Source organism: Puma concolor, chromosome E1 (genome assembly GCF_028749965.1).
Source record: "Puma concolor isolate L17-30 chromosome E1, mPumCon1.1.hap2, whole genome shotgun sequence".
NCBI classification, from domain to species: Eukaryota; Metazoa; Chordata; class Mammalia; order Carnivora; family Felidae; genus Puma; species Puma concolor.
Genome location: NC_141680.1, coordinates 47,873,338 through 47,896,798, shown reverse-complemented (window position 1 = coordinate 47,896,798; position 23,461 = coordinate 47,873,338). Strand labels below are relative to the sequence as shown.

At 54.8% G+C, this 23,461-nt stretch overlaps 2 protein-coding genes across 11 annotated transcripts in view; one reads left to right on the top strand and one right to left on the bottom strand.

The window, feature by feature from the left end:
• MARCHF10 (membrane associated ring-CH-type finger 10) overlaps nt 1-9,913 on the top strand; it is an 82,835-nt gene extending 72,922 nt beyond the window's left edge. For 2 of the 8 annotated variants that reach the window (XM_086687662.1, XM_086687661.1), the window contains exons 9-11: nt 857-970; nt 6,221-6,263; nt 9,615-9,913. In XM_086687662.1, the coding sequence (XP_086543788.1) occupies nt 857-970; nt 6,221-6,263; nt 9,615-9,661 (204 nt within the window). In that variant the 3' untranslated portion in view covers nt 9,662-9,913. Of the gene's footprint in view, nt 1-856; nt 971-6,220; nt 6,264-9,614 lie in introns of those variants that run through there. The other 6 variants (XM_086687664.1, XM_086687660.1, XM_086687665.1 and 3 more) reach the window with 6 other exon arrangements.
• An 8,470-nt stretch (nt 9,914-18,383) lies between these two features.
• The window catches only part of MRC2 (mannose receptor C-type 2), a 52,408-nt gene continuing 47,330 nt past the window's right edge, over nt 18,384-23,461 (bottom strand). Inside the window, exons 21-30 of one of the 3 annotated variants that reach the window (XM_086687653.1) lie at nt 23,091-23,205; nt 22,791-22,954; nt 22,518-22,626; nt 21,749-21,987; nt 21,412-21,580; nt 21,168-21,317; nt 20,712-20,831; nt 20,338-20,517; nt 19,835-19,861; nt 18,384-19,712 (exon numbers count right to left, since the gene is read on the bottom strand). In XM_086687653.1, the coding sequence (XP_086543779.1) occupies nt 19,489-19,712; nt 19,835-19,861; nt 20,338-20,517; nt 20,712-20,831; nt 21,168-21,317; nt 21,412-21,580; nt 21,749-21,987; nt 22,518-22,626; nt 22,791-22,954; nt 23,091-23,205 (1,497 nt within the window). In that variant the 3' untranslated portion in view covers nt 18,384-19,488. Of the gene's footprint in view, nt 19,713-19,834; nt 19,862-20,337; nt 20,518-20,711; nt 20,832-20,888; nt 21,015-21,167; nt 21,318-21,411; nt 21,581-21,748; nt 21,988-22,517; nt 22,627-22,790; nt 22,955-23,090; nt 23,206-23,461 lie in introns of those variants that run through there. The other 2 variants (XM_086687654.1, XM_086687655.1) reach the window with 2 other exon arrangements.

The window sequence follows — 23,461 nt, the reverse complement described above, 5'->3', positions numbered from 1 at the left end:
ACAAGGGATCTAGGAAAACAAAATGCCCGTGGCATCTGTGCTCCACATTCTCCCACAGAAAACTTTTCCTTCCTAAGATGCACATCTCATTGTGTTTACTCCTCCGCTCAGGTAGCTAGGTATACACACACAGCAGGACATCCAAACTCTTGGTTCGGCCTGATACCCTCCCACCTTCCCATCTCGCCAGCCCATGCCCAAAGAGTTTTTCAGTCCAAGACAAACACCTTCCCCATACACTCCAGCCACACCAGTGCGTAGGGGATGTTACCCAATACGTGCTCTGCTCTCTCCGCCCCTGTGCCTTTGCTGGCATTCCATGCCTCTGTCTGAAAGGCCCTCACCGACCCTCAGAGCCCACCCAAGGTGCTCCCATCCATTCGGGACAGTCCAAGGGGCCTTCCCCATGTCTTAGTAAACTGGTCTCTCTTCCCCGTGCATCTCCAGTGTAGCATGTGACACTTGCAGCTGGTACTAGAACCGTCTCTGAACGAGGCTGTCCCACACCAGACGATGGGCTCCCAGCAGGACCTCATATTCCCCACAACACCCTGCTCAAGGCTTTGACGTGTAACTGCTCAATAAACGTTCAAGGCATGGGGTTGAGCCTGGAGCACGGGGCTTTTTCAGGGCATCCTCCACTAAGCAGTAAAGAATTTCCAGCCTCTGCCCTGAGAGAGCAGTAAAGGATCCCCCCTCTCTTGCTCTGTTCTCTGATCCCCAAAGGCAGGCCTTGCCTTGGGGTTTGGGGTCTTGTCCCACTTCTTGTCACCCGGTGTCCTTACTACCCTCTGCCCTGTGATGTAGACCGTGAATAGTTTATAGATGCACTTAGGAGTCTCTTTTCCATATTTAGGCACAAAATGAGCTGATGAACTCAGGCTTGTACCTGGCGCTCCTGCTTCACCTCTATGAGCAGAGGTTTGCAGAACTCATGAGACGCAACTACAACCGAGTCATCAGAGAGAGGGTGAGTGTGGCTCCGACCCGGGCCGTCGGCAGCAGTCCCCCAAACCTTGCAGCGCTGGTTAATACATGTGCAATCTGTTGAGGCCTTCACGGTCACTTGGTAGGATATGGCACTGCCATCATTAGGACTAAGACGTAGTGGCTGCTAAGTGTATGCACAGTGGGCCTTCTGGCTGAAAAGTAAGGGATAATCACATGATTGCTTCCTATTGAACATAAATAGCAATTAAATGGTCACTCTTGGTCATATAAGCAAGTGAGTCTCTGGAGATATTTGCTCCCCCAAGTAGAGGCCAGCAAGGCTGTGAGGCGTGCCCATGGCCCAAGCTCAGAGGGTCCATAAAAAACAGGGGCCTTCCCCCAAGGAGAACTGTTTCTTTTGCCTCGGCTCCCAGAGTGTGTTATTCCAGTGTCTCTGCATGTGTGAGGCCAGGAAATAAAGGTGCCGACAGTGTCCCATTTGTCATTAGAGAGGGGACAATGTGTTCACCGGGAATAGTCATCTGGGGCTGCCCTTCGTTTAACAGGAGAACCAGGAGCCCTCTATGAGGCCACGCAGTTTGGGGGGAGAAGCCTGGCCCCGCTACTAATTGGAGCCTGGACTTAGCAAAGTCCAGCAAAATGTACATTTGGTCACTGTCCAGTCAGAACGCAGAGCCCCAAGGGACTTCCCTCTTGGCCAAATGCCTGTCTGTGGCCAGGCCAGGAAAGCGTACTCCGTAGCCAGACACGGGTACCTCACTTACCTTAAAGTCATGCCAGGGACTGGTCTGCTTTTAGCGTTCAATGCCCCTCGGGGCCTGAAACTTGACCTCTGCTCCTATCAGGAGGTCGTGACTGGCAAGCAAGGCAGTGTGGGCGACGGGCAAGCCACCAGTCGTGTCACAAGGCAGTTTTGGTGACACTCTGCCACCCTTTCCCTATGCATCTCTCTTTCTCTTGACTTTCTCTTCTCTGTCCCCCACTTTCTGTCTCTCTTCATGTCTCTCTCCTCTTCTTCCTCAAGTGGGTAAGAGGCACCTGCCTGGAGGCTGGAACCCAGTGATTCTGAGGGTCCCTGACATAGCCCAGACCTTGCAATGACAGCAGGCTTCTGAGCCATCCCTATTAGTGATGCTGGGTTCAAACCATCAGTCATAAGAATTCTAGATTTGTCCCTCCTTTTTTTTTCTGGCATAAATTCTCCCCTTAGACCTCAAGCTCTCAATTAAGAAAACAGGCTGGGTCTTGGCCAAGATATCTCCTCAGGAATCTCACCCTCTTTTTGACCCAGGCCTGTCCTTCCTTTAACTCTTCCGTAGTTTTAATGGTGACATAAATTCCTCAGAGAAATACATTTAAAAAAAAAATACAGGAAGCAGGAAACGATCCTTTGTTAACATTTCTGTAACCTTATTTTCATGATTCCACATCTTTTTTAATGAACTTTTTATTGCACATTGAACTTCAAAGCACCCAGTGTTTGATATAGGTTACAGATGGCTAAAACCTCAACAGGCTAATGTAAGCAATGCTAGCCTCCAGGACTGCAGGACAAACACGAGAGGACAACGTACAGTACAACCCCATGGGTGAAAACCAAGGCCTTAAAGCATTGAGTCTGCAGAACTTTCTGGTAAAACTATCTTAGAGAAGGAGTAAGTGACACCAGGAGCAATCTGGGAACCCAGATTGCTGGGAAGGAAGAAGGAAGCAGAATGGACAGGGCAACACTCTTAGGCTTACATTTAATTTGGGAAACCCTGAAATAGATCTCACGCACTAAAACCACCACACAATAACCAGTACAAATAGCCAGTTAAGAGGGACCCAAATGGAAGGACAAAAACAAATGACTTTTGTCAAATTCACACTCTCCTGGATTTGAGTCTCGGGATCTTCTTGTAGAATATACTAAGAATCTGAGTGTAACATGTAGCAAAAAAAAGAAAGAAAAAAGGCCCTATGTTGGGGAAAAAACCCTTCTGTCCTTTACCTATCAGAACTGGAGAACCCATTCATGTCTGACTCCTTGGTGGTGTCTCATTAAGACACCCAGTGATGAATGCTTGCCCATGGCGATGATCATTCACTCACTCTCTCATCCATGCCCTGGCTTGTTTCGGGTGCCGAGATGGGAATCGGGGGAAGTGGACACCTGACATGACGCCATGTTGTCCCATTCTGACCAAGCTGGAAGATGAGACTCACATATTTGTAAAGACTGGAAATAACTGGAAAGTAGCACTTGGTCAAGAGAACCAGTGGATCCAGTGAATTTCTAGAGGCTGTGAATTAACCAGATCTTCCCTGGCTGGGACTTCTGGGGTTTCCAGTGATCCCATAAACAAACCATTTGTCTCCCTCATGAGGTTGTGTTACTTGAAGGCAAAGCCGGGCCTTCTACACCTGTCTGATGATCTGGGCATACAGTGAACCAATCATATTTGATGATCATGTCCCAGGCACTGTGGACTCCAGGGCCATTGAGTGATTACCAAAATGCTAAATGACTGCAAATGAGGACATGGTCTCCTGGGGGGCGGGGGTGGGGGGAGGGTGGCGGTCACTGGCAGCTCGGTCGTGGAATTTTTATCTCTCTTTGTGACCCACAAACCTCCAGTGCCTAGAAAATGCCTGCCGCATAGTAGGTGCTCAGTAACCTTTGATGCTCAAATCAATGAACTAATAAACCAAAGCCTATTCTCTAGGAAGTGAGTTTTGAGTTATGTTTTGGAGAAAGTAGTAGCACAAATTTGTGGAGCGTGAACAGTATTCTAGGTAAAGGAACCCTCTCAAGTTCAAGGTATATATTTGTCTATTCAAAGAATTTCTGTATGCCTACTACGTGCCAGGTTCTAAACTAAATTCTGGGAATACAAACTCCTTGCCTATAAGGGGCTCCGAGTCTGAAGAGAGATAAGCATGTAACCAAGAGTATCAAGAAATGTGCTTTACGATGGAAGAAGGAGCCAGATGCGGAAGCGCCCAGAGCAGTTAGGTCCCGGGAGGAACCACCCTTCTCACCCCTTCCTACCACTCCTTCTCCAGGACCAACTGTCCAGGCAGGGTCTTCAGAGACACAAACTAACGTTCCAAGAGGACTTGCTTTTAATCCAGTTGGGTTGTACCCTCTGCCATGGGCCTTCCCACTGCTTGAGAAGCCTCATGCCAAAGCTGCTTCCATGCTTGCCCCCCCAACATGATCAGCTCAGGAGGTGATGTCCCAACCAAATCTTGGGGAGTTTAGCAGCTGGACAAGGGATGGTGGTGAGGGAAAGGGCATTCCATGCAGAAGGAAAGGCAGAGGCTCAGAGAAATGAGAAAGACTTGTATGAGAGAGTCGAGGAGAGGAGCGCGGCTGGAGCTGGCAGGAAGTGAGTGTGGAGGCGGAGGCAGGGAGCAGGGGCTGGTGGGTTTGTGTGCAGCTCTGGGAGGGTTTCTAGTTCCAGGCTGGCAGGCCGGGAGATTTGCATTTTTGAGCGAAAACTGCAGCAGCTACGTGGAGGGCGGGCAGCTGCTGCTGCAGTGGGATGGGTTAAGGGGGCCCAGGTGGGGGCACTGGAGACGGAAAGGGCACAGAGTGAGGTCCAGGCTGAAGGAAACACTGACTGTTACTCTCTGCAAGGGCCCAGCAGGAAACTGGCCTTTTCTCCAAATGCTCACGGTGGAAGCATCTCCAGAGAACGCAGGACCCCACCAGCTGCCTGTTAAGCTGATGGGGACACAGGGCTGTCCTCTGTGGGGAAGCTAAATGGACTCGCCTTCCCTCACCTCCCTCCCTCTCAGTGCCCATGTGGGGTACTCCATTATTCAGGGCCAGTACCCACAAAGTCCCCTGTCCTGGGCTCTCTCCTAGCCATAGGTTTTGTCAGTATCATGCTCTCCACTTCCTCGATGAAATGTACCTGTACCCTGAATCCCTCTCCCTGCTTGCCCAAGGCAGCTCCCCGATGCCCCAAAGTGCCGACCTCCATGGACTACGTCAAACCATAGAAAGAATCTCGGTCCATGAGCTAAAAGGCAAAGAGCAGAAGGGACCCCGGGCCTTTCAGGGATCATGACAGTGCCTGCGTCCTCCTGGAGTGAGCACCCGCACCGCCCTGGTTTCCTGCCCCGGGTGTGCTGTATTAACATTTCACCTGTAGGGCAACTTCCACCTGTGTGAAACTGGGAGGAGGGGCAGGGAACGCAGCGGCTGGCCTGGGAGGCGGGCAGGGTCTTGAAGGAGCTCTGAAACCCCACTGGCCCATTCACGTGTGAGGCCACAGGGACTTTCTCCAGGTCCTCCCATTCACACTGTTCGTAGAAAACCCAAAACTCTTGCCTCAAAGGACCAAGTCGACCCAAAATATTTGAGGCCCAGGCTTGGCCCTCATTTGGGGAAACTTCCCCGCTCACCCAGAAGGCATTTCCTTGAGGAATGAGGCCTGGTTAATATAGATGCGGTCACCTGGCTCTGAGTCTAGGCCGGGATGTGGCCGGCTCAGCAGGAGGGCATGGGAGCTGCGGATAGCTCAGTCCTGGCGTATAATTTACCCCGTCCCCAGGACTGCTACTTAGGACAGAGTCCATCCTTCTCCTGCCCTCCCCCTAGTCTGCGGGTGACAGGGACCCAGGGGCCAACGCTGCCTCCACAATGGCCAGCAGTTGCCCTAGGAACAGCGTCTGGCACCCCTCGTTTTGTCCTCCAGCCTGTCACAAAGCCCCTCTTCTGCTGGGGGGAAGACCACCAGCCCTTCCGCACAGGAGCCACATCCTTGCAGCCTGGCACAATGGGCTCCCACGGAGTACACAGTGTTTCTCATTGTGGCATAAAATGCCATAAAGTCAGAACAAAGAGGGAGCCCAGAGCCTTGATGGGCCTGCTGCTTCCTGCCGGGCAGAGAATACAACCGATTGTTTAAAAGCCAGTGGTGAGGCAAGTGGCCAATTAGCACGGCTTTCACCCCCACTGGCTTGTGGATGATTCGGGCCATCCAGAATGGGATTCTGCTACTCAGATCAATTGCTGAAAGGAAGCAAGTCTGCGCACACATGGCCAAATTTAGAAGCCCTGAACCAGCAAAGGTGACCTGGGTCGTGGCCGCTGGCGTCTTTAGGAGAGGCTAAGCCCTGCGGGTGAATATCAACACTGCCCTTGGCACCTCTGCCCCTTTAAGGTGATGTAAGGGAGTCCTAGGACATTCCTGAGACCGGGGAATTATACATCTGTTCACAATTGCTTTGGAGAAAAAAAAAAATTCATTTTTCATTGTCTTCTTTCTCATAGTTGTCAAGAAATTACCCACAACCCAGACCGGAAGAAAATGAAAGTAGGTTTGGGGGTCAGTCCTGCCATCTTGAGGGTGTTTTTGCTAACTTACTCTTTTTCCCCCGTGGCTGTGTTGAACCTCATACTGTGGAAGGAAGTAATGACCACCACCCAGAGGCAAAAATAACCCCACCAAGCCTGGGAAAGTCTAGCTGCAGCAGTCAGGAAAGCGAGTCCGAGTAGGCTGGAGGCACAGCAGATAAGAATTTTAACTCATCCTGAAATCAAGGACAAGGGCCAGCCAAAGGGAAGATGGTATGGTCAGGCGGGCTCCGGAGGGCTGGCTGCAGGCTTTTTTCCCTTCGCCTTTGCTGGGATTTTCCAGCATCCGGTACTTGGGGAGCCTCCTGGGTTATCTTCTAAACCCTGGAAGGGAGCTGTTTAGCCATCACGGGAAGGGACCACGTTCATTCACGGGCTAGTGGCTGTCCTGGATTCTCTCACCACGCGGTCCAGTCAGGCGGCTCAGCCGGATACGGAGGCTGAACGAGGAAAGCAGGTCCCCCGAGAAAGGTCCCACAAAGGAGGCAGCACAGCTGTCTTCCAACAGGTTCGTTATCCCATTAAAAAAAAGAAAAGGAAAAAAAAAACCCCACCACACGGAAGAAAATGTGCTTAATTAAAGCAGGAGGGTTTACAGCCAGACTCAGGAAGGATTCCTCCATCAGCAGGGAGAATGAACGTTACCGTGGACTGAGGCGGGTGTGACAATCCCATCTCCAGAAGTTCAGGGGAGAAATTTTACAATCGCCCGCCCTAAGGCAGGTGGAAGGTTTAGAACGACGATTCCCACACTGGCCTCGCCATCGGAATCACCTGGGCGATTTACCAAAAGGGCAGGTTCCTGGGCCCCTCCCAGGGGTTCGGATTCAGACGGTGGGGTGGACCCCCGGGGATCCCGACGCAGCCGATCGCGGCGATGCTTTGGGGAACCCCGACCAGCTCAAAGCCCCACAGGGTGGGGCCCGGATTCCGACCCCCAGAGAACCCAATTTATTATTCGGGGCACGCAGCGCTGAGAACCCGGGCTGACCGTTCTCAGGGACGCGGGGAGGAGACGCTTCCCTCCGTTCACAAAAGGAGCCCAGAGCGCGCCACGGTGTCCCCCCCCCCCCCCCCCCGCGTCCCCTGGCGCCCTCGCCAGGTCCCGGGGCCGCTCGGGGCCCCGCCTCCCGGCCCTGCCGCCTGGGCCCACCCGGAGCCGCTGCTCCCCCTGCGGCAGCCGGGAAGGGAGCGTGGAGATCTAGAAAAGACCTTTGTGTCTCGGGGAAAGCGCCTCTGCGCCTCGCTCGCAGGTCCCAGGGGCAGCCTTCGGCGAAAGCCCCTGCTCCGAAAGGGCGCGGCCGGGAGCAGACCTCGGGCGCCTGGGCCCGCGCTCCGGCCGGGGAGGGGCGGGGGGGGGGGGGGCCGCGGCTCCGGGCAGGGCGGCGGAGGCGCCCCTCCCAGCGCCCCCGCCCCGGAGGCTCTAACCGGTCCCGGGAAACCCGCGGCCCGCGCGCGATGGCTGGGCTGGGCTGGGCGGGGGCGACCCCTACTGCCCAGCGCGGGTCGCTGTCGCCCTGCGGTCCCGGGGACGCAGCCTTTCCCCGGGGGTCTGGGGGCCTCCTCGCCCGGGCCGCAGGGGAGCCTGCCCTCTCTGGAGAGCAGGGGAAGAGCATCCCTGGGGCTCTGCTTAAAAAAAAAAAAAAAAGAGTCTCCGCCGAGACCTGCGGGAGCCCTCCCTGCAAGTGCCTGGCGCTGCGCTGCTGCCCCCCTGTGTCGCTCAGAGGCAGATGGTCCCGCTGATCGTCACTTGCCCTCCCCTCTTCAGGAAGCTGGGACTAGCTGTAGGATCTGCCCCAACGCGGGGCAGCCTATGCTCCCCTGGAAACGCGGGTCTAGGCCTTCTCTCCCTGCACCATCCCAGACACTGGGGATACAGCCCGGGTGGAGGAGGGCCCTGCACAGAGGGGCTATCTTGGCACGCTGGTCAGGTGCCGCGCTTGCCTAGCTTCCGGCCGGGGCCACAATCAAGACCCAGACAAGCGGGGCAGCCAGAGGCAGATAGACGCACATGCCTCCGGTCCTCCTCCGGCCACACTCTCCTTTGCTCCCCAGAAGCCTGGCATGGCTCACCTGGTCGGCAGCACTTTTTTAAGTTGGGTTGCCAGAGCTGAGTCACAGCTGCCCTAGCTCAGTTCAGGTAAAAAGGGAGGAAAAAGACGAAACATTGGGGCCCATCAGGTGGCACAAGGAGACGCCAACCTCTTTGAGGCTCCGTGGTGCCCATGCCAGGCTTCTCACTGGGTTCCCCCCTCCCCTGGATCTGGAGCACACAAATGCCACCGGCAGCACTGAGGCAAAAGCAGCTTCGGAGAGTTCCTGGGTGGGTGTGCCCAAGTTCCACCACTTGCCATATGGCTCTGTGACCCAGCCCCCCCCAACAGGCACTTCACAAATGACTGACACAAATGACTGTCACCACAGCCAAGTCCAAGGCCTGGGAGGGGAACAATGCCTCCTGTAGCCAGCTGTACAGGTGTGGACAGGTGCAGCCTTGAGGGTCTTCAGGCCAAAGGCTGGGCCAGACCACCTCACCCCCATAGACACAAGTCTAGGCAACTAGCTTTGGGGGAAAGAACAGGATAGGCCAGGGCACAGGGGCAGCTCGTGGGGCTGGAGCTTCCTTGTAGCACAGGCAGAGGCAGAGAGGGTCCAGGATGTCAATTAATCCTGCTCCCTGCCCTTCTTCAGTGGTTTCCAGATAAGTCAGGGAGCACTCCTGATGCCAATGGGAAAAGTATTCTGAGAACAAGAGTTCCCCCAAGAATAAAGACAACTCCCCCATACTCCCCCTCTTCCCCGGGGCCCCCACTGCCACCCCACTGCCTCTTTGCTCCCTGTCTTCCCATCGCAGGACCCTCTACCTCCAGCCATTTGATCTCTGAAAGATTTCTTAAAGACCTAGCTCAACCCTCTCCCCATTCCCCCACCCAGCAAGTAAAGGTTTATGTGGAGGCATCGCCCTGAGAGGCAGCAAGGCTCCTCTGGGGATTCACCCTGCAAACATCTGCCACACCAGGTCAGGCGAGGATGTGGACTAAGGTGCTTTTGTGGAGGGGCTTACAGTCCCCTCTGCCCTGGCCTGGCTGGAAGCCCCGAGGGGCATTCGAGGATTCCCCGGACAGCGGGCCCTTATCTGCGCTGTTGCCGGCACTGCGGCGAGTGTGTGTGTGTGTGTGTGTGTGTGTGTGTGTGTGTGCGCACGCAGGTGCTGGGGTGGGGGCAGGAGGGGAAGCCCAGCCACACCCTGGTTGACAGAGCTCGCTGTCCACTATGGCTCCACAGCCTGAGATGCCTTCTTACTTTCCAGATTCCGAGCTGGGGGATGGAAACGAAAGCAACGGCCACGTTGTCTAGCAAGGGAGCTGGCCCTGGAGCTCTCCAAGGACATCGCCCCACAGTCGCTTCTTCTACATCCCCGTATGCCTCCTTTCCTCCTCCTCCTCCTCTTTACTGAAACGGAAACCAAAGTGTTTACATTACCGTTTTCCCCTTGTGCCCCTCTCTTCTCGGGGTCTGGCCCGAGCAATACGGACGGCAGCAGCGACCGGCGCAGCCCCAGTGCGGTCCCAGACAGCGCAAGCCAAGCAGCCCGGGGCTTGTTGGGACCCTGCAGGTGGCCCTGCTGCTGGCTCAGCCAGAAGCCCAGGTGACCCAGCGGCCCTGCCAGCCCAGCAGCCTGGGGGGCCCTCTGCTGAGGGTACCTGGTCAGGCCTTACTCCATGCTGAGTGGAATCGAGCCACATCCTCAGTAAACGGACTTAATTCACCCAGCTTCCGTGTGTGTGTGTGTGTGTGTGTGTGTGTGTGTGTGTGTTTTGTTTTTTGTTTTGGTCTCTTTGCACAAAGGCTCAGGGCCTCAAACTTGGGGGACAGGGAAGCATATCTCACCCCTCTCCCCACCTCCACCTCTCCTTGCTCCCCACCATCACGGTGACATGTCGTGGACCCTGTGGACTCTGACAGGCTGGAATGGCCAGCAGCCCCTGTAGTACCTACTTAGGTCGGGCTTGGTGTGTGGACTCCATACAACTCTCCTATTGACACTGTAGGGCCCAAAGACTAGGCCAACATGTGAGGTTAAGAAAAAAAAAAAAAAAAGGTCAGGGGTGCCTGGGTGGCTCAGTCAATTTAGCATCTGACTTCAGCTCAGGTCATGATCTTGCGGTTCATGAGTTCGAGCCCCACATCAGGCTCTGTGCTGATAGACCAGAGCCTGGAGCCTGCTTCAGATTCTGTGTCTCCCTCTCTCTCTGTCCCTCCCCTCCTCACGCACTCTCTTTCTCTCTCTCTCTCAAATATAAATATTAAAAAAAATTAAAAGCTCAGAGAAGGTTTGTGTGTGTATGAGAGAGGGACAAAAGTCAAAAAAATAATAAAAGATGGCAGGAATGAAGTTCTAATACATGTAAAAGCATGATGCTAAGTGAAGGAAGCCAGGCATAAAAGACAACACTGTATGATTCTATTTACACACAATTTCTAGAAAAGGCAAAACTATAGAGATAGACCGGGAGTGGCAGGATTGGGACCAGAAGGAGAGACTGTCTACACACGGGCTCAAGAGGATCTGGGTGAGGAGGCTGCTCTAAAGCTGGGTCCTGGGTGATGCTTCCACAGCTGGACAAATTTACTAACGCTCATCGAACTGGGTGCTCACAATGGATGAACTCTGTGGTATAACTGTAAAATACGCCTCAATAAATTTTCTCTAAAAATGGAGGAAAAGACAGAGAATGAGAGAGAAGAGGGAGAGAGAAAGGGAAAATGAGAAGAAAGAGGTATGTCTCCCTCCTACCTTCCAAGACCAGGAGCAGCCATTGCAGATTTTGCCACAAAGACGGGGTCACCTGAGATGAGTGACGGTGTCGGCAGGGTTTTAGGAAATCTGAGTTCTGACTGAATTCCCTCAAAATCTTGTCCATCCCTGACACGATCCAGTTAAAGTGACTCTATTACTGCAAGCTGGTGGGTGTGGCCAGGCAGCCTAGCTCCAAGAGCTGAGAGCAAAGCACAGAGACGCCTTTGAATGTTAATAGAATCTACAAGAGCCATTCCAGTTGAAAATATCTCTCTGATGTAAATAAAACTCCTAAAACCTCAAATTCTTCCATTCACAAATGCAGCCCCAAGCCCTAATCATTCTATGAGAAAATGGGCCTTTATTTTTCAACTGCACTCAAAGGTTGACTCAAGACTAAAGAATTGGTCCAGGAGCCAATACTGAGAAATGTCTAAGAAGGAACAATACATATTTTTAAAAAAAAAAATAAGTTTTAGGGCGCCTGGGTGGCTCAGTCAGTTGAGTGTCTGACATTTGACTTTGGCTCAGGTCATGATTCTAGGGTCATGGGATGGAGCTCTGAGTCAGGCTCTGTACTGAGCGAGGAGCCTGCTTAAGATTCTCTCTCTCTCTCTCTCTCTCTCTCTCTCTCTCTCTCTCACTCTCTCTCTCTTTCTCTCAGGTGCCTGGGTGGCTCAGTCGGTTAAGTGTCCGACTTCGGCTCAGGTCATGATCTCCCAGTTTGTGAGTTTGAGCCCCGTGTAAAGCTCTGTGCTGACAGCTCGAGGCTGGAGCCTGCTTCGGATTCTGGGTCTCCCTCTCATGCTCTGTCTCTCAAAAATAAATACATGTTAAAAAAATTAAAAAAAAAAAGATTCTCTCTCTCTCTCCTCCTCACCTCTGCCCCTCTCCCCGAATTGTGCTCTCTTTCTCTCTAAAATAAAAAATAAGTTTTATAGAGAGCTTGATGGAATCTGAGGTGGCCGTATAAACATTGACAGGCCCAATCCACTATAAGATGGGACAATGTTTGAGGCCGCTACCCTGAGATTGTCACAGGTTTACATCAGCCAACACTGACTTTTTGAAAACTATTTCAAGGATTTACCCTCCTCGGGTGCCTCAGAGTGCCTCCTCTGAGGTCTCGGTGGGAAAGACACAGCAGAACTAATATCTACCTGCACCATTAATTCAACATTGCTGTGGCCCAGGGCTCCACTGATGGGGCTTCTCATGGCCTGAGGTACCTCAAGGATCAAGTCTCATTTATTAAAAGACCCTGGTGAGAAATACAAATCAAAACCACACTCAGGTATCACCTCACGCCAGTCAGAGTGGCCAAAATGAACAAATCAGAAGACTATAGATGCTGGAGAGGATGTGGAGAAATGGGAACCCTCTTGCACTGTTGGTGGGAATGCAAATTGGTGCAGCCGCTCTGGAAAGCAGTGTGGAGGTTCCTCAGAAAATTAAAAATAGACCTACCCTATGACCCAGCAATAGCACTGCTAGGAATTTATCCAAGGGACACAGGAGTACTGATGCATAGGGGCACTTGTACCCCAATGTTCATAGCAGCACTCTCAACAATAGCCAAATTATGGAAAGAGCCGAAATGTCCATCAACTGATGAATGGATAAAGAAATTGTGGTTTATATACACAATGGAATACTACGTGGCAATGAGAAAAAATGAAATATGGCCTTTTGTAGCAACGTGGATGGAACTGGAGAGTGTGATGCTAAGTGAAATAAGCCATACAGAGAAAGACAGATACCATATGGTTTCACTCTTATGTGGATCCTGAGAAACTTAACAGGAACCCATGGGGGAGGGGAAGGAAAAAAAAAAAAAAAAGAGGTTAGAGTGGGAGAGAGCCAAAGCATAAGAGACTGTTGAGAACTGAGAACAAACTAGGGGTTGATGGGGGGTGGGAGGGAGGAGAGGGTGGGTGATGGGTATTGAGGAGGGCACCTTTTGGGATGAGCACTGGGTGTTGTATGGAAACCAATTTGACAATAAATTTCATATATAAATAAAAAAAATAAATAAAAATAAAAATAAAATCTCTGTTAAATAAAAGAAAAAAAAAAAGACCCTGGTGAAAAGGGCTACATTGCCCCTTTCTAACTGAGTAAATATTGTCAAAATCTATTAGAGGTTGAGACACAGTAGATGGAATATGGATTAAAAAAAACAAAGCAAAACCTTTGCCTTCACCATGACCCTCAAACATTTATCAACCATCAACCATGTGCCAGGTTGTAAGGACACACAGAAAACAAATGATGCCCGCCCCCTAGGAACATAGCCTTTCTGGGGCAATAGGATATATACAGAAAAAGTCAAATCAAGGTTATATAGATGCCACCCATAGAGCACTTTCTATAAGCTGGGCCTGGGGACTCACAATAAGCTTGTGAGGCAGATATTACTAACCCCACATTACTTGAGAGGAAACTTGTAGTAGGGCTCTCCATGGAAACAGAACCAATAAGGTATAATTTATAAATATATGGAAAGAGATTCATTATGAAGGATTGGCTCATGCAATGACGGAGGCTGAGAAATCCTGCCATCTACCACGTGCAAACTGAAGTTCCAGTGAAGTCTGTGAGGTAGTTCTAGTTCAAACCTGAAGGCCAGGGGTGCCTGGCTGGCTCAGTCGGTGGAGTGTGTGACTCTTGATCTTAGGGTTGTGGGTTCAAGCCCCACGTTGGATGTAAAGATTACTTAAAAATAAGAATCAGAAAGAAAGAAAGAAAGAAAGAAAGAAAGAAAGAAAGAAAGAAAGAAAGAAAAGAAAGAAAAAGAAAAAGAAAAAGAAAAAGAAAAACAATCACCAAAAACTGAACGCCTAAGACCCAGAAAGGCTTATTTTTGAGGGCAGGAGAAGACGAATGTTCTAGCTGAAGCAGAGAGAACATTCACCCTTCCTCTGCCTTTTTGTTGTTTTCAGGCCCTCAACAGATAGGGTGATGACCACCCACCCTGGAGAAGGAGATATTCTTTACTCGGTCGACCCATTCAAATGCTACTCTTTTCCAGAAACACAGACACACTCAGAAGTAACGCTTTTCCAGCTATCTGGGTATCCTTAGCCCAGTCGAATTGACCCATAAAATTAACCATCACAAACCTAACCTTGTGTGATGCACCGAAGTTTACAGGATGAAGTCTGTTGGCCAAGGCCAGGCTCCCAGACTGCCTAAGAGAGGGGGTAATATCCTTAACCAGCTCCAGGAGGGCCAAAGGTTCAGGGAAGGCTTGTGGAGGAGAAAAGGGCCTTGAAGGATGGTGGAGCTCAGGTAAGCAGAGAGGTGGTGGAGGGAGGGGCAGGTGGGGAGCACATACAAACATAGGGTATGGTGGGAGCCACTGGCTAGAAAGGGCTCATTGGGCAGGGGAGCTAGGGGACCGTGGGGCCAAGACAGGGAGCTGAGAGTCCACACATAGGCAGCAGGGAGCTTCCACAGTCACAACCCAGGCTGGCACAATGAGAGTAGGACCCAGAAGAACAGGCAGTAGGAAAGAGGGGAGTGCACCCTGTCACAACAGCACGCTGGATGAGTCAACTCCCACTGAGGAGGCGAATATGAGTTTTTAAATATCCTTAACCTTGTAAATGTCTAACATATCAACCGAGTGCCCACCTCATTTCTGTGTATTCCCTGCAATTCCGCACATCGTACATTGTAACCCTCAGCCCTACCCCAGCCCAGGCTACCCACGTCTCCCTCCTCCACTGCCTTGGAAGGGCAAAAAGAAAGCCGTCCTTCTCCACCCTTAAGCTCAAAATAGGCTTCTGAAACTCTAAGCAGAAATGATAGGTTGAGACAAAACTCTTGGGTCTCAGAGACTGGCTTCAAGATCCCAGGGGCTCTCTGTTCCCATGGCTGACTCTGCCACAATTCCTATAGAGCAGTGGGGGGTGGGGTGGGGAAGAGGTGACATGGCAAGTCCTCCCCTCTTGTGCCTCCATTCCTCACCTGTTCGTGGTGTCTTGAAAGGATAAAATCAGTTAGTTCATGGCAAACAGAACAGGGCTGCACATAGTAAATACTCAATGAATATTTTGATTTTTACCACGATCATGGAGGAATGGCCTGTCTGAGGCAGTGTCCTGAGTCCCCTGCAGCCCCCGTATGGGGAAAGACACTGTCCAAAAGTTTCCCAAGTCCCAAAGAGACACACACAAGGGCAAAAGAAGGGCATCTCTTCATCAACCAGCAGGGAGCTGCAATGACCAGGGACCGTGTCGCTGGATACTCCAAAGGACCACAGAACTTAGAGGTGCCGGGGAGGAAAGGAGAAAACCGCCCAGTGGACCAGAAAGCCTTAGCCGAGCAGGATTCCCTGGAAACGGCTAAAACTAAACTTCCACCATCTGCTATCAGAAGATAGTCAATTTTTTGCATTGAGTGCCAGCGACGAATCCATTTCAAGGGGAGGGGGGCGGATGCCTGCTTACTGCTTAGCTCCTCTCCTCCCTCCAGGGCTGGCTGCCCGCCTGCTTTTCCGGACAAGGAAGGATTGAAATCACACCTCGGGTTGTGCGACTCTGGTGGCAGTCAAGACTGAGGTCAGCCTTTTCCTGGGGCCTCTTGGCAGCCCTGAGCCCTATGATAAAGGCCTGAACGTCTGGGCACTTGGACCTCATTGTCCCCCCTTGAGGCCCCTCCCTTTTTCCTCTCCTTTCCCCCTCCTGCCCTTCTTTCTCCGGTCTGCCCTCAAGATGCAATTCTTTACCTTGTGCCTGTCACACACCAGAGCCCCAGTGCTCCAGGCAGCTTGGCAGGGCTCAGACAGCCCGTTCCAGGAAAGCCATGTGGTGTGGCTGGCTGGCTCCTCACCCCTGCGGCCTCATAGTGCTGCCCACTGGGCCAGCCCAGCTCTGCCAGGACACCTGGGAGGAGGCCATCTCTGCCTCGACAAGGAGAGGTTGTGAGAAAAGGCCTGACACTGTTCTCTGGAGGGCGGCCCCACTCTCCCGTTCATTCATGGATTCAGTGAGCTGTCACCGAACATCCAGGAGGCCAGAGCTGAGCCAGGTTAGCCCTGCAGGTGGAGGTTGGCCTTGGTGCCTGGCACACAGTGCCCTCGGCCAGGCCCACCGGGATGAGATCCTGCCGCCGGCAGAGAGGGAATGCAGAGGCGTCCTTAATGTTTATGGAATTGAAATGAACAGAAAGACAGGAGGTTCGGCGGACTCCATCAGAACCAGCACTGTTGAGAAGCCCGAGGGAAATGGCTGCTCCCGGCCCAGAGCCTTCTTCCTGCCCTGACAGAGAGCTGCCAGAGCCTCCCCTTACCTTCCTCTGGGCCAGCAGGAGCCCCCAAGCATAAAGAACAAAGTCTACAGGGAGACCCCAGGTGTCTGTGAAGTCCAGTGTTTAGCCGGGGAACAGGGCTCTGGTGAGAACAACAGCCACCTGAGGGAAGGATAGAGGGGCCAGGATAGGTATTTCTGGAATAATTTAAACCTCTGGACACTCACCATCGCTACCCCCAGGCAGCACTAGACATTTGCGTCCTGGGTTCCTTGGCTGCTCCTCCCACCCCCAGGAATCCCGTGACCCTGCCTTTACCCCTCAGCTTTTCTTCCCTCCCAGGGCAAGGGGTCAGCAGAGGCCCAGGGAGCTTCTGCCCCCAGGTGGCTCCCTGCAGGCTGGTCAAGCAGTCTTTTGAGCTGCAGATAATGGCAGGGCCCTTAGCGCACAAAGGGAGCCGCTCCCTAATTTGGGGAGCAAATCGCTTCAGGGGGAAGTGGATTAATCATTAAGGACCCCTCCCCTGTGGGATTGGGGCTCCCTCCCCAAAGTGACCAGCTCCCTCCACGGGTCCTGCTGCTGCCCGTCAGAGGAGAGCCACTGCAGGGAGGCGAGAGCTGGACGATGGCCTCGGGCTTGGCCTCAGTCACGGGTTCAGAGAAGCAGCTCACAAGCCCAACCTCGGTGGGGGGGGGGGGGGGGGGGCGCGGGGGGGCGGCTCAAAAAATGGCATCCCATTTACCCTACTGTCCAGGCCAAAAGCTTTGGACTTCTCAATGTGTATCTTTTCATACTGTTTAGGTTTAGACGCTGAACCACGTGGTGTTACAACTTACTCAAAAAACAGAAACTTGTTTTCAAAAATCACAAACAAGGTAAAACATGCACGTAATATGTGCCGGTGCCCAGAACCTGGCCACACCGAGGTACAGGTCCACACCACCATCTTCAAAGGACAATCGGATTAGCCATTCCCACCGACTTCCTATTACACCTCAAACAATGTCCATACTCTCTACCACTGCCTTCAAGGCCTTGGACTCCCCCATGCTCCCCTTCCCAACCCTCCAGCCAGCCTGGCCTCCTTGCTGGTCCTCTGAAGCACCAGGGACCAACACACAGCAGGGCCCAGCCCGCACCGCCCCCCCCCACCCCCCGGCCTGGACCTACCTAGGTGTCTCCATTGCTCACTCCCTCACCTCCTTCAGGTTCATCTCACTTCCTCTGATAAGACTCTACCCCACCAGCCAGTCCAAACTAACACCCCCTTCCCATGGCCTAGTTCAGTCTTCCCCACAGCACCTAGCACGTACCTGGCATCGTTGACTAGCAGAGCCTTCTCTTTGTTCACTGCTGTCTGCAGCTCAAATATCCGGAGTGAATGCTGGTGGGAGAAAGGTCTTGCAAGCCACCGACCCCGCCTCTGGGGGGTTTCAGAGCCCAAACTCCCCAAGAACAAATGTGCACTTTCTCGAAGCTCAGAGACAGGTATGTGGCTGCCTTGAAAGATGGTGACGTGGAACCCCCAGCCCAGGGCTGGCCTGAGCACCTCCAAGGCTGCCCTGGGGGCCCCCGCCCAGAAATAACAGTAACAGCTGGCATTTATGAGGCCCTTACTGGCTGAGCTCGGAGGTGCTGGGCTGCTAACTGCTTTGCACAGATGATCTCATTTGATCCTCCAATATCCTTAAAGCAGCCCCAGGAAGCTCATCCTGTCCTCCTATCTTACACACATTGAAAAGTGAGCTAAGTTGCCGAAGCTCACATAGCCGTCAGGTGGCTCCTGAGCCGTCACTTACTTACACACACGTCCCCAGGAATAGGGAACGTGGGGAGCAGGCCCAGAAAGGCAAGGGTCCAGAAGAAGAGACAAGGGTGCAGGGGTCTCCATGGGGCCAAGGCATAGTAACAAAATGGTGGACTGCAGAAGGAGCACACAACACGAACTCCAAACACGACATTTATCTCTGAGGCAACACGAGGAAGTTTTGACGACAGAACAAAGCACGAACCCTTCTCTCTCAAGCCTCTTAAAGGTGTTTTATTTGTTTGCTTCTTTCTCTTTTCTTTTTTTCACAATAATGGCACATTAAAAAAATTAAGAACTACAAAAAAGGACGTCTTTGAGTCTGTGTTCACACTGCCCCGCGCCGTGGCACAGGGACTGGCCGCCCGCCCCAGCCCCCGCCGGGGTTCCGGAAGGCACTGAGTCAGCGCCCTGGGACTGGGCCCCCCAGGAGCTTGGGCACTGTTCCTCTGGGCCCCACTAGAGGGCGGTCTCCTGCTTCTGAGGTCCCCGGGGCTCTAGCAACCCCCTCCTCTCTCCCAACCAGAGCCAGGAGCTGGAAACGTTAGGGAACTTACTTTGGTCCCCACAGGGGACTTTTTAGGGACAGAGCCCTCCCCTAACCGGCAGGAGATGACACCTCAGCCCGGTCACCCCCAGAAGGTCAGGGCGTCTCTCCCAGTCCTGTCTCCAGCCCAGGTGACACCCCAGTGGTGCCCTGGTTCTCAGGCCCAACCTAGGCCCCTCCTGCCATGCCCCATGGGCCACTCCAGCAGGCACAGGAGTGACAGATGCTTGGCTCCCTCCGCTGACACCCACCATGAGCAACAGGGCTCCCCAAACCCTGGGGCTCTGGCTCAGAAGGAAGGGCTGCATGAGAAGCAGGGAGAGGGGATGGGGGAGAGGGGTTGGGAGCCTAGGCTGCCAGGAAGGAGAGAAGCGACAGAGGCTGGCTGAGGGCTCAGGGGAGGACCCTCAGGTTCTGCAATGAGAAGGGGGTCCTGGGGCGTGGGTCAGCAGGCCTGGGCAGTGGGGCCTGGGGAGAAAGGGGCAGAAAGAGGCTCCCGTCCTGCTTCCGGTCACCATGGGGGCACAGGCCTAGGTGACAAGATCTTAGGCCCCCCAAAAGGGAAACACCACTCTGCACTCAGCCAGGTCTCAGCCCAGCCCTCATGGGAGGGAGGGACCCCACCAGCCAGGCCCTGCTCAGCCCCAGCTCCCGACAGTGATCCCAAAGGCACCCCTCCATAGGCCACCTGGGCTGGTAGCTGGTGGGGGGGCCCCGCTGACCCAGGGCCCAGCCTCCCCACTCCTCCTGTCCCCACCCTGCCCACGCCCTTGGCTCTACTCCTGCTGCTCATTCATTTCCATGTCAGACACCAGAATGTTCTTCTCAGTGGCCTCGCCGGGGCCAGAGGCGCTGCGGCTGTAACGGGCGCCCTCAAAGGTCCCACGCTCCGCGCTCTGTCGCCGCCGGTAGAGGATCAAGGCCGCAGTCAGCAGGGCCAGGAGCAGCAGCACCGCCATCAGCACCACCACCAGGGCCGCCGGGTTTTCCGGGAGCGCTGCTGCGGCAAGCCGGACACTCAGGGGACAGGCTGCCCGTCGGCTGCCCACCTGCCCACCTGCTGCCCTGCATGCGGGGGGAAAAGCGGGGAGAGGGCTGGTCTGGGCCCAGCTGCAGACTCACCCGATGGAGAGAAGCTGCTTTCCTCAGCTGCAGGGGAGAGGGAGGGACCAGTCAATAACCGAAGTAGTTAACAGAAATAATAAGCAGACACGGAGACAGCACTTCCCGAGTGCCAGCCACGTTATGAGCTCATGAACTCGTTTAATTTCGTAGGTACTGTTATTATCCTCATTTTACATAGGAAGACCCTGAGGCCACAGGCTTCAAGTAACTTGCCCAAGGTCACAGAGTTGGTAAAGTGGTTTGCCCGGGGCTTGAACCTTGTCCCTGCCCTTAACCGCTACAAAATGATGGGTTTGCTGTCTAGTTTGGAAATTTGTAGGAAGGGCCAGTCCCTCCTACAGACCAATTTATCCCGGGGGAGGGTCCTGGCGGCCCCGGGGCCTGTCGGTTCCCGCCCTGTCTCCGGCAGAATGAGAAGCAGGCCCCTGGCCCAGGCCCAGCACCGGCCGGCCGAGTGGGGGCAGCAGGGGGCTGAGCGCAGCATCTGCCAGCGCACTCACCTCGAGGGAGCTTGCAGACGACGCCCATGGTGATGTTGGTGCAGGCGCCCGGGCGCCACAGCCCGCTGCTGCTCTGGATCCAGTAGCAGCTGTTGTGGCTCAGCATGCTGGGGCCCAGGCCGGGGGGCCCCCAGTTGGAGTAGTTCACAGCTGTGTTGTCATGCCAGACCAGGGTGCCTCCTATGGGAAACAAGACACTGAGGGGTGTGGGGGAGAGGACACAAGGTGGAGCAGGAGCGGGTGCAAGAGAGCAGGCCTGTTCTAGAACCAATTCCCCTCTCCTGCAAGCCCTCACCCCCACCAAGCCCTGGAGGAGGGCTTCCCCCCTGTACCCTGAGGCTTCACCCTCCCGATGCCACACACAGGGTACCCACCTTTGGGGTTGAAGTTCATGCCCAGCCAGGCACCCCGACTCTGGCCCTCAGAGCTCTGCAGGTGCTCCCAGACGAACACATTCTCCATCTCATCCAGAATGGACAGGACTGCCCCACCCGCTGGACACAAGGGAGGCCCATGTCAGGGCAGACAGGTCTCCCCAGGGGGTGGCGGAGACCCCCCTCCCCCTTCCCAGAGGCCCCAGCCCTCTTCTCTGGAAGCCTGGGTAGAGGATGGTGTGGAGTCTGGGCGTCTGCGTGTGCGTGGCAGGTGTTACATGCGTGTAATGTCACATGTGGTCCCTGTAAATCGGAACACGACGGGGCACTTATGTGTGAGTGCGGCCTACAGGTGGAGCGTAGCAGGGGGACTGCATCCGTGGAGTCTGTAAGTGTCCACGCCGGGGGTCACCACCTGAAATGCCCACACGTGGGCACTCGCCTGCCCCGGCCCACCTCTCTGGCAGCGCTGCAGCGCCTCCTTGTGGCCCAGCAGCAGCTCCATGTGGAAGGAGTAGCAGTGCTCCCGGAAGGGAATCCAGGCGGAGTCGGCCAGCCCTTGGGGACAGCTGCCGTGGTAGCTTATTCTTCGGGGAGGAGGGGGCCCTGCGGGGATGCAGGGTTGAAGAAGTGTCCCAGAGTCCTCCCCGGGATAACCGGCGCCTTGCCCACCCCTCGGCCCCAGCGGCTGGGCACTCACCACTGTTCCCACCACAGACAGCACCCTGCAGCTTGGTGTCGCAGCTGGTGGTGCGCCAGGCCCCGTCTACGTCCACGTAGGCGCAGCCCCCTGGCTGCTGGGGCTCCCCGTCCTGCCAGCTCACATAGCTCAGCGGCTCCTCCGAGACCCAGGAGTACCTCCGGGAGCCCTGGGCACGAGGGGGCCATCAGGGTGGGAAGAAGGGGGCCAGTGGGGGGAGGGGATGGGGGGGTAGGGGGAGGTGGGTAAGGTAAGGCAAGGAGTCGGGAGGAGACAGGGAGGGAAATCAGGGGAGCGGTCCCCAGCCCCGGCGTCAGGACAAGTGTTGGGGGCCCACCTCCTCACTGGCCAGCCCGATCCAGAGCGGGGTGCGCAGCCCTCGGGAGGCCTGAGTGAGGAAGGCCTGGGTATAGGGGTCAGGCACGCGGGCCAGGCTGGTGTTGCGGCTCTCACACAGCAGGAGGGCGTCATGCCAGCGCAGAGGCTTCTGCAGCAGCCGGAAGGTGCCGTTGAGGTAGGAGAGCACAGTGCCCGGGGCAGGGGGCGACGCTGCTGGGGATGGGCTCAGGGAAGGGTCTACAGGGAAGGGGGCAGAGCTCAGGCCAGGCTCTGCCTCCCTCACCCCACTTCCAGGCACGAAGCTGAGAGAGCACCAGCCACGGGGCAGAGACCAGGTCTCTGCCGGGCACGGTGCCTGGCACAGACTAACAGGAAATGTTAGGCACTGTTCCTAAGAACACATTCTTGCTGATAAACGGAGGGGCAACCTAGTCCTACCCCAGGAACCCATGTAGAACATGCACGGGGCTGCAGGTGCCTCAGATGCGGAACTTCGGGTTCCTGACAACAGGCACGCGCAGTGTCTAGCTGCCCCCTGTCAGCCCTCCATCCTCCCAAACCTTCCTCCTGAGACCCTCAGCACTCACTGCCTTTCCCTCTGACTGGCGCCTGGCCTTTCTGCCCATCTGCTTCCCAAGCAGATACTAGACTCTGGGGGTGACCTCGGGGGGGTCCTGGGTCTATGAGACTATGTTTCATTCCTCCTGGCATGGCCCACAGCATGTGGCCCCAGTGCTGACGTTTCTGAGTTCGCTGGGGACACGTACCCGTGCTCTTCTGGCAGATGAAGCCATGCGTCTCCTCCGTGCAGCTCCGATCATCCCAGCGGCCAGTGAAGTGAGCTGAGGGGCTGTGCAGGACCACCGCACAGCTGGTCTGGGGGAAAGGAACTGCTCAGGGGAGCCCCGGCAGCTTTCCCCTGTGCCACTGCCCTGGAAAGGCTGCACTCTGAGCAAAGAGGCTGGAAGACAGGGGGACCCCGGGAGTGAAGGCAAGTGCGGCAGGTTGGCGTGGGGGTGCAGAGGGAGGGGCTTCCTCACCGGTATGTTGCCACTGGGAGCAGGGCTGGGGCCAGAGGGCTCCCCAGGTGCCCAGTTGGTATACAGCAGAGGCTCCTGCTCCACCCACTGGAAGTCCCTCTGAGAGGCATGGAGGCCAATCCAAAGGTCAAAGGTCACATTGGGCAGGCTGGCTGTGATGAAGGCTACAGTTCCCCAGAAGAGAGAATTATGAGTGACAGGACAGCCCCTCGCTCACTCGGCTCTAGCCATCCTGGGGGGGGGGGGGGGGGGCGGGATCACGTCAGAGGATACTGGGGCCCTCCCATGGGCTGGCCCTACCTTGCTCTAAGGGGTTGGCAATGGTGACCAGTTGGGCCTCTTGCTGTTCACAGGAGAACTGTGCCTCTGACCACTTCACCCGGTCCTGAGGGTCCTGGCCCTGGATTCGGAAACACTGGGGCGGAGGGGGAGACATGATGTCCTGCCCCACCATCCTGTCCCACAAACCCAGAAACTCTGCTGTGCAGCCCTCAGTGGCAGGCCCTGGGAGGCTTTGAGGGCTGTGAGAACAATAAATCAGAAGCAGGACATCTGGGGCTCCTTGAACAAGGCTCTGGCGCCCTCTCAGCCCAGCACCCCACATTCACACACACGTCCCTACACTCAGGAGAGTTTGTCAGTGGCAGGATTTCTTTGGGTCACCAAAGTCT